Source organism: Bos indicus x Bos taurus, chromosome 13, assembly GCF_003369695.1.
Source record: "Bos indicus x Bos taurus breed Angus x Brahman F1 hybrid chromosome 13, Bos_hybrid_MaternalHap_v2.0, whole genome shotgun sequence".
Classification (NCBI taxonomy): Eukaryota; Metazoa; Chordata; class Mammalia; order Artiodactyla; family Bovidae; genus Bos; species Bos indicus x Bos taurus.
In genome coordinates this window covers 47,269,842-47,282,771 of record NC_040088.1, presented here as the reverse complement: position 1 = coordinate 47,282,771, position 12,930 = coordinate 47,269,842, and the positions used below count along the sequence as shown (strand labels likewise).

At 37.5% G+C, this 12,930-nt stretch overlaps 1 protein-coding gene across 9 annotated transcripts in view; it reads right to left on the bottom strand.

Moving 5' to 3' along the window:
• Positions 1-1,224: 1,224 nt before the first annotated feature.
• The window catches only part of WAC (WW domain containing adaptor with coiled-coil), a 79,597-nt gene continuing 67,891 nt past the window's right edge, over positions 1,225-12,930 (bottom strand). For 8 of the 9 annotated variants that reach the window (XM_027559728.1, XM_027559733.1, XM_027559732.1 and 5 more), the window contains 4 exons: positions 8,285-8,403; positions 6,910-7,096; positions 5,604-5,731; positions 1,225-4,365 (listed from right to left, as the gene is read on the bottom strand). In XM_027559728.1, coding sequence (XP_027415529.1) covers positions 4,296-4,365; positions 5,604-5,731; positions 6,910-7,096; positions 8,285-8,403 — 504 coding nt within the window. In that variant the 3' untranslated portion in view covers positions 1,225-4,295. The remainder of the gene's footprint in view (positions 4,366-5,603; positions 5,732-6,909; positions 7,097-8,284; positions 8,404-12,930) is intronic. The other variant, XM_027559726.1, reaches the window with a different exon arrangement.

Below are 12,930 nucleotides of genomic sequence, written 5' to 3'. Positions count from 1 at the left end.
TGGAGTTAGGTTTTGATAACTAAGTCAATAGTGATTTCTTAGAAAAGAAAAAAAGCTAGTTGCTGTTCTTGTCTCTCAAGGTGAGGATCAAAATCACAACTTGAAGAAAAAAACTCAGTAATCTTATCTTTGTAAACTGACTCTGTCCATAGCCCTTTAACACTCATAATTCATTCAACAAATATTTATGGAGTGCTTACTCTGTACAAGACACTTCCGAAGAAAACTGCATGCAAGCTTAGGGATACTGATTTGGATGGTGGGGTGGGGGGCAGTCAGGACAGGCCTCTGAGATAAGACTGACTGGGCGGCCAGCTGTAGGATCAGGTCTTTGTGGACAGAGGAAGAGAAGACCACCGGGGTGGGGGGCAAGGGGCACTGCAGCCAACAAGGGAGAAACAGCAGAGAAACCTGACATGAGATCATGGTGACACTGGTGTTTGAACATGTAAGCCAAAGGAGTTTTGGATTTTGTTCCGTGACAGCCTGTGCACGAGTGTGTGTGTGTGTGTGTGTGTGAAACCTCGGGGCCAAGTTTTGTTTGGATTTTGTTCTGTGACAGCCTGTGCACGTGTGTGTGTGTGTGTGTGTGTGAGACAGCCTGTGCACGTGTGTGGCAGGCATTAGAACCAAGATTAAAAGGTAGGAGAGTGAGGTTGCCTCTGGCTTAGAGGATTGAAACCTCGGAGCAGGGAGCTCTCAGGTGTCAAGTACACTTATGAAGGCAGACCTGTGGTCCTTGGTGATGGGTGAGCACATGCTATTAGAGCAAATATATTTGGATCTTCAGCAACTGGGGCAACCATACTGTCAGCTACTGAGAATGGGAAGGGTGGAGGATCAAAGATCCCCCCTCCCTCACCCTGTCTTTTAAGAAAATTTGCCATGTTAAGGCAAGAATTAAACTCACTTGTTGGAAGCTCAAGAAGAGCCAAGGGCTGGAGATAATCTGGGTGAAATCGACCAAAGAGTGGGATTCTTTAGGTGGACTGCATTTTTAGGGCACTCCCCAAGTTCAGAATCAGGGAAAAGGGTACAGCAAATCCCAACTTTAAGTCAAATTTTTCATTAAAATAATGTGATTAAGAAATTATACAAAACACGACTGGAACACAACTGCTATTAAAAATTCTGTAGTAACCTGGTATTTTAACTATTTTTCCTCAAGTGCGTAATTTATGCACTCTGACTTTCAAAACAGACTGTTCTGAAATAACTGCACAATATAGTCAAAACATATTTATTACTTTTCAGTGTCATTTTGTACACTCCAGTACAAATACAAGAATATAGCCATATTTACAGTTATTGAAAAGAAATCCGTATATTCAAACCCCACATCTAAATACAGTAGCTTTAAGTCCTGAACTACAATAGTTCTGGTTTGCAGTGAATGACTTCGCCCCCTGCCCCCTCCCCTTTGAAATAATCCCTTAAAGGTTGTGTTTAAAGAGAACAGATTGTTTCTGATATGGGTTAACAATTAATTCTTTGCAAAGTGTTAAGCACCTCCTTTCCAAGATTTTACAATTATGAAGCAGATATATAAAATCTGGAAGATAAAAATCACTCATTTGGGCTATTAAAAGCAGCATAATGTCTTTAAGAAAAGGCTGACACAGAGTTTTCAGTGTGCTTGAAGTCTGGCGGTACAGCCTGTTATCAAATTAAAGGTTAGTCAAATTAGTTAAGCAGAAGACAAAGGGAAAAATAGGAGGCTGGCTCTTCAAGGCTAAGACTTTCTAACAGACCCACCTTCACAGAATATTTTATTACATCACTTTTTAAGATTTGAATGCAACACTACTAATGTCCCTTTTAAAATAAAATCCTGAGGTTTCCTAGGGGCAATTTGTATCTCTGTTCTCAAATTCTCTGAACCACGGTGTCCACAAAATGAGATACATGCTCAAAGCCATGGCAACAGGACAACTAAAGGATATTGTTGGGGTATAGTATCTATTTTAATAAATATCCCCTGGTTACCTCAAGAAGGCTAGTAGCTGGACACCAAGTCTGTATTAGTATTAAAGTGCAGTATTTAAAATAATTCACTACAGAATAAGTGAATCAAATAGTGTAAAAATATTTCCACAAAATTTTTAATTGTTTAAAAATTCACTGGGAAATTTCAAATTAGGCATCTTCTCATATATATATATATATACACACATATGTGTGTATATATATATATATATATGAGCAATTCCTAATTTAAAAGTCCAAAGAATAAGGTGATACAGATCAATAAACAATTAGAAAATTAAATTCAAAGTTACTTTAAACCACAAGCCAAGCTGCCATCTGATGGGGAAATATCTGCCTACCCCATCATCTTTCCAGAAAAGACACAGGACTACATCAGTAAGGGTTCTAACTTAACAAAGCTCTTACGAATTTCATGTACATGCACTAATCAAGCCCAGCAAATATTAACAATCTCACAGATATTAACATTTCATGATGATATAATTTATGACATTTGTCTTTTCTTACATTTTATCCTCAAGTTACAATAAAAAAAAAAGTCAGTTTCCAGTATGATCTTAATTACACTGGAATATTTTTGTATTTAGAAAATATCACATTTTACCTTTTTAAATGTATTAAGAAGTCTGAGCATTATCTTCTATACTTTAAATATGCTTAAAGCACAAGAGCATTTTGAATTTTTGCATCCCAGAATGTAGCAACAATGTCTAACATCACAAAATAAGCCCTTGGTGCTGGCAGTTCTGAAAGCACATGAATGCATCTGCCTCAACAGGAAAAAAAGTCTCTAAATTGGATAAGATTTTGAACTAGGAGATTTTTCTGCATAAAGAAACCCTTGTGATCTGATTTAATACTGGCAGTGTCATGCTAAGGCCACGTGACCAATATTTTAGCAAAGAAAAAAAAAAGCCAAGGTAATTTTATAGTAGCAATAGTTTCTTTTTTTATTTTAATATACTTTAGGAAACAATATACAAAGCTGAGCTTTCCCACTGTCTCCAGGTAACAGCAGGAAGCTCCAATTACACAAATTTAGCGTTTTGTGATGGCTAAGAACAGCAGTCAGCACCAGACTTGAACAGTTAGCTACAACACAAACATCCTTCAAAATGAAATGTCATAATAGCAAGACAGGTAAACCAGGGTTTTAACAAATGACAACCACTTGGGAAGTGACTTAATTGTTCTTGTTGAATTTCTTATTTCATTAAATAGTCTTATACACATTTTCCTGTTAATATGCTTTAAACAAAACCTCCCTTAAGGAATTATTTCAATGAAGTATAAATGTTCAACAAGAATAGTTTTGATAAAGAATCCCCAGGTAGTTCAAATTCTAATATGCATTGACCGAAGGTAAAGAAAAATAACAATTTTTGTTTCTTTTAACATGTTTATTACAACAGATACAATTCACATCTGACTAGCTTTGTTTCCTCTTCCCTCCCACAACCATGTTCATTGGGCCATTTCCTCATATTTGAGCAATCAATGTACTTTCAGCACACATGCCCAGCAGTACTTTTAAGTCCATTCTTACAGGGTGCAAATGGATTTCAATAATTTATACAAACAAGTGGGTTATGCTCAATCACTGCAATTTTAAGCTACTGTACACAGGAATGAAAAGGTTATAGAAAAGTGCCATAGCAACAGTGCCTTAAGAAAGGAGAAAAAGAGGAGCCTTAAAAAATGGATAAAATCAGATCAAGGATTTCAGAGGGAAATGGAACACACGGGAAATGAAAAACATTTCTCTGCAAAACAAATGGAGAAGCACTGCTCTTGATCAGGTGCAAGTGTGGAAACAGTTGTTTCATGATATTTTGTACACTGCCCATATGGTTCAAAATCGCATCCTTAGACACAGATCGCCTGGCGCTTGCACTGAATTTTTGAAAATGCAAGATTTCTGAATGATAAATTAACCCCCCAAATTTTTCTTTAAAAAAGCTAATTTTGCAGACAGGTTTACATGTAAAAGGCTAGGTATTTAGCCACCTCAGCATTGATTAGTTTTGGATGTCTAAGCTCTGTTACACATGGCTTCCCATGGCTTCACTCTACAAAACATATTTACAACGTGAAGAATACATCTACAAGAAATCTACATTTCAAGGGTTTTACAAATCAATCTTGTATCTTTCCCCTGAAGTGAATCTCACAGACCCCGACCCCTTGTCATTTCCTTTGCCCAGCTTAACGGTCCAAAGTCTACTTAAATGCAGCTCAAAAATGTTAAGACTGGGCAACAGATTTACAGTTCCTGTTCTCAACACCATGTGCAATTATTCACATCTTCACACCATGAAGGAATTCTGATTTTTTAGCTTTTCGAGTTCCTTAATTTGTTGTCTCAAAAATAGTATCCTGAAAAATAAAAGATGGCGTTAGAGCCCATGCGGTCATTATAAATTTTACAGAAAAAACAAACTTTTAACTATAAAAGTAGCTTTACAAAGAAAATGAGTAACTACTAGCTATGATGAAGTAATTTAAAACTGTTCAGTCTAGTTAGGACAAAATAACCATTTGAAAATATGACAAATATTAAAGCACTGGGATGACAAAAGTTAAAATATCTCCTAGTTTTCTAACCCTTTCTCAATAATTACGAAGAACAATTCTCAATATAAATGTAGGTTCATAAAAATGGAGCAAAGTCCAGCTGACGTGCATATTTAAAACAAAATATAAAAACACAAACTCCACAGCTAACTAGATTTTTATGAACTTCATTAACACTATTCCTCTTCAGTGAACTGTGACAATTACTGCTTGATATCTACATGGTCAAACGTGGTTTGTGACCGTGTTTCAGTAGCTGCACATCTGTCGAGCAAGCCAAAGTAAGGTTTTACATATGTCAGAACTACTTTCGAAGCAATCCTAGAGTAAAAAAAAATCCCAACTGATATTCAGGAAGTGCTTACAGACTTTTTAGTCGTTGAAAGGTTAGGTTAAAAACTCACTTTCCCAAGTTTACCATAAACAATGACTTGGCATCTGTGGTTTCACGACAAGATTACATCTGACACAGTGACTCAACACAGACAGGATGTGAAGCCACTCAAATGTGTCCTCAATTTTGTAACAGGCATTGAAAAAAAAAATAACCTATACTATTTAACACAATATAGAAATCCTACTTGAATAAAACACTACATCATTAAGAAATACAAGACAGAGTTAAGGTGAAAACAATTAAAAAAAGCACATATACATCATTAAACTTCCTAGACAACTAAACTCTTCATGTAATTTCCAAGAGATCTATTGATGCTTCAAGGACAATGTAATCAGTTGTTTGAATGTCAACTGAGATATTTACCCTCAGTAAGAGGGCACTGCTCTCAACCAAAGAGGGGACTCCTGGTAACTGGTCGCTGTCAACATCTCACTTTTTAAATAAAACAAGTACCTTATGTAGTCATTATCCAAGAAAAAAAAGTTTAATAATAAAGCATTTATACCATGGGTTAAGAGAAATAAAATCTAGACGCCATTACCATTCGTCAGGAATATTACTAAATTATGAAACAGTTCACAGTACTATGGAATGTGATATATCAAAGAGAACTTTAAATTTACTTCAGTGAAAAGCTTACCTTTGCTCTCGCAAAGTTGCTTGAATTTCACATACTCGGACTAAAGATCTTAAATTTTTTAATTCAGTACAAATTTCTGACATATGAACGCTTCCCATGTTATGGGCTTCTTCTCGCAATCTTGATGCCTATAAAAGAAATGAAAATCTCATGAAATATAAGTCACATTCACATACAAAATAAAGAGTGTAACTTTATATCAAGATTACAGAATAAATATTTTCTTTTAAATCCACAAAAATGCTCATGGATTTGGGCGGGCTGGGGTGGGGGGGGGGGGGTGGCAGGGAATTTTTTTTTTTTTAAACCCATCTCTAATGGTGAAATGTATTCCTTTAAGATTTCACCCCTCAGGCTTCTTGAGAAGATACTATTTTCAGTCTCATGGTAGTACAGCACTAAGATAGAAGGACTCATGATTTGTGATTAATAAAAAATGCTGGATCGGCCAAAATGAAGTTCAGGTGTAACACTGATAAAGGGGCCTTACTGTATCCCTGTATCAAGAGATACACAATGCATGACCATGAGCTTACAGAACATTTCCGATGGTTAGTCATTTGATAAAACACAACAGCCAGTGGCAATAACTGTAATGTGCTAGGGTTGGTCCTTCATCCCCAAGTACAAGTGTTTTCTAACTTTCAGTAGTTAATTGAACCTTGAACAAGAGGTTTACACTGTGCAGGCAGGCCCACTTACACATGGATTTTTTTCCAATAATCAACACTGCTGTTCTACACAATCCACAGTTGGCTGATCTGGGGGTGAGGGACTGTGGATATGGAGGGCTGACTATAAACCATACTTGGATTTTTGACTGTGTGGAGAGTCAGCCCCCCTACCCAAGTTGTTCAAGGGTCAACTGTACTAAAAGGATCAGAGTAGCTGGCTGAGTAGGAAAAGCATGCTGGCTTTGAGTCGTATCACTCTAGTAATTGAGTGACCTTGGTACAGATCATTTGGTCTTAAGAGCCTCATTAGTAGAACAAAAAACTCATGATCTGCACTGGTCAGTAGTTTTAGAAAATGGAATAAATATAAAGCACTTAGCACAGAGCTAAACGCTGAGCACTTGATAATGGGAGCTATAATGATAATTAGAATATGTGAAACCACAGAAAGTTACTTCACAAATATCCTGTAAGTACATATCAAATATTTTACAAAGTAACCACAGAACCTAATGAGAAATTAGTTGTTTTAAAGACGGCTCAAATCCACAGGGTCCGGGTTAGACTTTCTCAAAGTGGAATTGAGCTGCCAGCAAACCACAGGCAGAACACCTGCTGTGACTGTGATGTACCTGCTTCTCCGCATGATCTGCAGGCCATCCTTGAACGTGCTTGATGAGATTTTCATTGAAGTGTGCTGCGAGCGTCGGTGTTAGTGAACACGGAGGTCGGGCAGAGGAGTTCTGTGGTACAACTGCTGTATTTGATGCGTTACTACTAGACGTGTGATTTGGACCAGGTGACGGACTTCTCTGGCTGCTATGAGAAAAGATAACCGAATGTGGAGCATGGTTAAAAGTGGTTTCTAGGTATCCTAAACATTGCCTGTCAATACCTTTCATTAACTTAAAGATACCCAAATTCCTAATAACAACTTATTATTTTAATATTAAATAAGTATAATTTCAAATCCAAAGAAAACTTATATCATATTCCTAATACACGTCTGAGGTTAAAAGAGCCCTTTGAACAGTTATGTCAGGGCTGAATTTAAAATATCTGTACTCAACCAAACTTAACAGTGGAACCTGTGCCTCTGTATACTACAAACACTAATAAGGATGTGACTAAGCAATGGTCACATTAGAACAGTTGTAGATATAAGGCACATCAATATATCTTAAATACATGAAGACATGGAGGGTGAAAAGTTCAGAGGTTTTGACTGTTTAAAATCAGAGTAAAGTGTATAATCAGAGGGTGAAATAATGTGAAGCAAAACAGACATTTTAACTGCCTCACAATGAATGAGTTCAGTGGCAAAATAAGACCAAAAATGGGGAACACTCTGAGGTTGCTTATCTTCTTTTCACCTGTATGGTTTGGGCCAGATTTGGAGATGTGGTGGTGAGAATCAAGAATGTAATACCCCAAAGCTGACTTGCTAGCTGCCTCACACCAGACTTTGCTCTGAATGAATTTCAGTTATTTCCAAAAATGAAGTCTCCCAAAAGATGAAGGGTTTTCATCACTGAGGATATTTAAAATTATACTGCAGCCACTAAAGACTAAAGGTTCAGAGCTGAGGCTATCAGGAAGGTCTGACACACATCAGCTGGAAAATACTGACCCAAGTTTCAGATGTGAGGTTTTTGGCTTTATCAATAAACTCAAATCTAAAACTGCTATTGGGAAGTTATCATTTCCAATGAATGAACTAGTATAAAATCATGTGCTTCTACAAGTGAAGTGTCAGATATAGTTACTCCCCCTGTATTCCATCAAGCAAAATTCTAAAGAGAGAGCCACTTTCTTCAAAATAACTCAGGATTCACTACTAGAGACAATCTAGTAAGATTTGCCTTTGTAAATTTTATAATACACCAAACTATGTTAGGCTATCCATGGATTCTTCCAAGATCAAGTTCTACTATGCATATATAATATCCAAATAATATGGTAATTAAAGAAAAAACAGTGTTGTTTCAACATACAACATCAACTTACTTTGAGCGCTGAAGACTTCGAGGAGAGACAGGTTCATGACCTTGCTGCTTGTCAGCAGTTACAGGCTGCTGTGTGGCCGACTGTGAAACTGGTCCTTGCTTAACTACTGGAGTACTAACCTGGAATGTCAGAATCTGGTGAGACAGGCTTCTACCACATAGACAAACAGCAGTGGAAACTAGATAAGAGCAAAAGTTCTGCCAATGAAAACTCCCCAATTATTTCTGTTCAGTGATTTTTTTAAAAGGTAAGAATTGTCTTAAATGTTCACAATAAGATTAGTGTTAGCGATACAGCCACACTTAATTATGTAAACTATTGTCATTTAGGGCCCAAATCTTCAGATCCCTCCAAGTCTAGTTAGTAATCTTGAACAATATAAAACATGGAGATTTAAAGAAGAGGAATCAAATGAGTTTCCAAAGGTCATGTAGATAGAAGGAAGTTTTGAGGCTTAGATCTAATTTCTTCATAAAATGGCCCAGGGCCAATTACTTAAGCCAACCAGCTTAAGAAACTAGTTCTCCTGATTTTAAACCCCATTTTCTTTCTAATATACTGTAACATCTTTTCTGATTTACTATTACTTCTGTATCAATAAAAATAAATATATTACACCACATCATACAAATAAAGATGCTTAAAATTCAATCACAAATGAAGAGAATGTATAGACTTGTCTATCAGAGAATGAACTATGGCCCATATGCAATTTAACTGGAGTGGGCTTCAAAGAGATGGCACCCTACAGAGGCAGACCAAGAGGTCCATGGTTACCACTGTGGACACATACATTTTCACACACACATGTGACAGTCAGCAAGCAGTTTTCAATGTAAGTCCAAAATATGTACAAAAGCATGTTCTTTTATAAAGAACATTTTAATAAGATCTATATAAGATCAAATGCCCACTTACTTTTAAAGACAATCTGAAAGGTTTATAATCCAAAAAACTACAAGCCATCTGCCTACAGGATTTGAAGTGGCAATGTTACGATCAACTATAAACCCAACACAACCACTCATGCCGTGTACAGCCATCTTTCCCTGTGCTCTTAGAATACCACAAGGTAAGTTATAAGCTCTAAGAATAGGTCTCTTGTGCTGAAACTCACATTTTAATTCTTCCCTCATCAAAATACAAGTAAATAATAAGGAACTACACAGAAAACAACTGTAACTCAAAATTTTAAAACAGCAATCTACAACATACACAGAAACATGACTCAAGTCGGGAAGGGATGAACCAACAGGAAGACCTAAGAGCTGGCCTACCATCCACTTCAAGCCATGTTTCAATACATTTTTATTTTTAGGCTTCTGCTTATGATTTTATTTAAGTAAGGCATTCTTTGCCATGAAAGTGTCAAAGAGCCCCCTGTTTTACAGCTTTGAAAAACAATTTCCCCATACAGTTATCAGTAAGAGTTCAAAAAAAGTTAAAACGCATACATTTCAACTTCCAAATAGCTCAAGTTTTACTGGTGGTATGCTACAAAAGCACAGAATGAGGATGACTGGGAACTGCTTATGAATTTGTGAGCAAGAGTCAAAGAATGCAACGTAAAATCCGACAGCAGCATCCTAAGGTCCTGTTCACAGCCCAGTAAGAACAGAGACTAGCAACAGTCTAACTGTGCTGTGAGGAGCCAACAACATAAGGTTTTATTTGGACAAACAAGCAATATAGCTTCATAAAATGGGCTCTATATTCAGAAAGACCTAATGAAAATGAAAATCAGACTTAATGAAAGAGTTAAGTTTCTATCAAATGAAGCAAACAGTAGCTGATTGGGCTCTATATTCAGAAAGACCTAATGAAAATGAAAATCAGACTTAATGAAAGAGTTAAGTTTCTATCAAATGAAGCAAACAGTAGCTCATGTGAAAATTAGACACAAAGCTCTTGTCACAGAAATTGACTCATTTCTATAAAAAAAGTATGGGGAAATCACTGGAAAACATGTTCTCTCACAGATTGGAGTCTAAAAATTCTACAAAAATAAGACTATTAGTAAACCTTCTTTATCCATGAAATCAATAAAGAGAAAACAGCATCAATGCAGAGAAGGGGTACCGGTGCAACTCACTCCTCCAAGCCCTCCAGTGGCTGAGATTAACCTGCATCTATTCTCAATCACCAGCCATGCATCCCACCACCTCACTCCCAAAAAAGGGCTCTTCCTCCATACACAGTCTAGAATACCATGAAAACTTGTTTTAGCCAGAAGTGTGTTCTTTCCCAATTCCCCTCAGAGGCGATGTACCTTCCAGTCAGTTCAGTTCAGTGGACTCTCGGCAACCCCACACCAGGCTTCCCTGTCCATCACCAACACCAGGAGATTGCTCAAACTCATGTCCATCGAAAGAGTGATGCCATACAACCATCTCATCTTCTGTTGACCCATTCTCCTGCCTTCAATCTTTCCCAGCATCAGGGCCTTTTCCAATGAGTCAGTTCTTCACATCAGGTGGCCAAAGTATTGGAGCTTCAGCATCAGTCCTTCCAATGAGTATTCTGGACTGATTTCCTTTAGGATTGACTGGTTTGATCTCCTTGTGGTCCAAGGGACTCAAGAGTCTTCTCCAACACCACAGTTCAAAACCATCAATTCTTCAATGCTCAGCTTTCTTTATAGTCCAACTCTCAAATCCACACATGACTACTGGAAAAACCACAGCTCTGACTAGACAGACTTTTGTCAGCAAAGTAAAATCTCTGCTTTTTAATATGCTGTCTAGGTTGGTCATAGCTTTTCTTCCAAGGAGCAAGCATTTTTAAATTTCATGGCTGCAGTCACCATCTGCAGTGATTTTGGAGCCCAAAAATATAAAGTCAGCCACTGTTTCCATTGTTTCCCCATCTATTTGCCATGAAGTGACAGGACTGGATGCCATGATCTTAGTATTTTCAACATTGAGTTTTAAGCCAGCTTATTCACTCTCCTCTCTTACTTTCATCAAGAGATTATTTAGTTCCTTGTCACTTTCTGCCATAAGGGTGGTGTCATCTGCATATCTGAGGTTATCGGTATTTCTTCTGGCAATCTTGATTCCAGCTTGTGCTTCATCCAGTCTGGCATTTTGCACGATGTACTCTGTGAAATGTACTCTTATAAGTTAAACAAGCAGGGTGACAATATAAAGCCTTGGTGTATTCTTTCCCAATTTGGAACCAGTCCATTGTTCCATGTCTGGTTCTAATTGTTGCTTCTTGAACCTGCATACATATTTCTCAGGAGGCAGGTAAGGTGGTCTGGTATTCCCATCTCTTGGAAGACTTTCCAGTTTGCTGTGATCCACACAGTCAAAGGTTTTGACATAGTCAATAAAGCAGAAGTAGATGTTTTTCTGGAATTCTCTCGCTTTTTCTATGATCCAATGGATGTCAACAATTTGATCTCCAGTTCTCTGCCTTTTCCAAATCCAGCTTGAACATCTGGAAGTTCTCAGCTCACAAACTGCTGAAGCGTAGTTTGGAGAATTTTGAGCATTACTTTGCTGGTGTGAGAGATGAGTGCACCTGTGTGGTAGTTTGAACATTCTTTGGCATTGCCTTTCTTTGGAATTGGAATGGAAATTGACCTTTTCCAGTCCTGCGGCCACCACCGAGTTTTCCAAATTTGCTGGCATATTGAATGCAGCACTTTCACAGCATACTGTTTCTGTGCTTTATTGTGCCATCTTTGCATGAAATGTTCCCTTGGTATCTCTAGGTTTTTTGAAGAGATCTTTAGTCTTTACTATTCTATTGTTTCCTTCTGTTTCTTTGCATTGATCAATGAGGCAGGCTTTCTTCTCTCTCCTTGCTACTCTTTGGAACTCTGCATTGAGATGGATATAGCTTTCCTTTTGCTCCTTTGCCTTTCACTTCTTTTCTCAGCTATTTTTAAGAAGTCCTCAGACAACCATTTTGCCTTTTTGCATTTCTTTTTTTGGGGGGATGTTTTGATCACTACCTTCTGTATAATGCCACAAACCTCTGTCCATTGATCTTAGGCACTCTTTCAGATCTAATTCCTTGAATCTATTTGTCACTTCCACTGTATAATCCTAAGGGATTTGATTTAGGTCGTATCTGAATGGTTCAGTGGTTTTCCCTACTCTCTTCAATATAAGTCTGAATTTGGCAATAAGGAGTTCATGATCTGAGCCATAGTCAGTTCCCGGTCTTGTCTTTGCTGACTGTATAGAGCTTCTCTATCTTCTGCTGCAAAGAATATAATCAATCTGATTTTTGGTATTGACCATCTGGTGATATCCATGTGTAGTCATCTCTTGTGTTGTTGGAAGAGAGTGTTTACTAACACCAGTGCATTCTCTTGGCAAAACTCTGTCAGCCTTTGCCCTGCTTCATTTTGCACTCCAAAGTCGAACTTGCCTGTTATTCCAGATATCTCTTGACTTCCTACTTTTGCATTCCAGTCCCCTAAAAGCACATCATTTTGGTGTTAGTTCTAGAGGGTCTTGTAGATCCTCACAGAATCATTCAACTTCAGCTTCTTTACCATTAGTGGTTGGGAAAAGACTTGAATTACTGTGATACTGAATGGTTTGCCTTGTAAACAAGCAGAAATCATTCTGTCATTTATGAGATTGCACCCAAGTACTGCATTTCGGACTCTTTTGTTGACTATGAGGGCT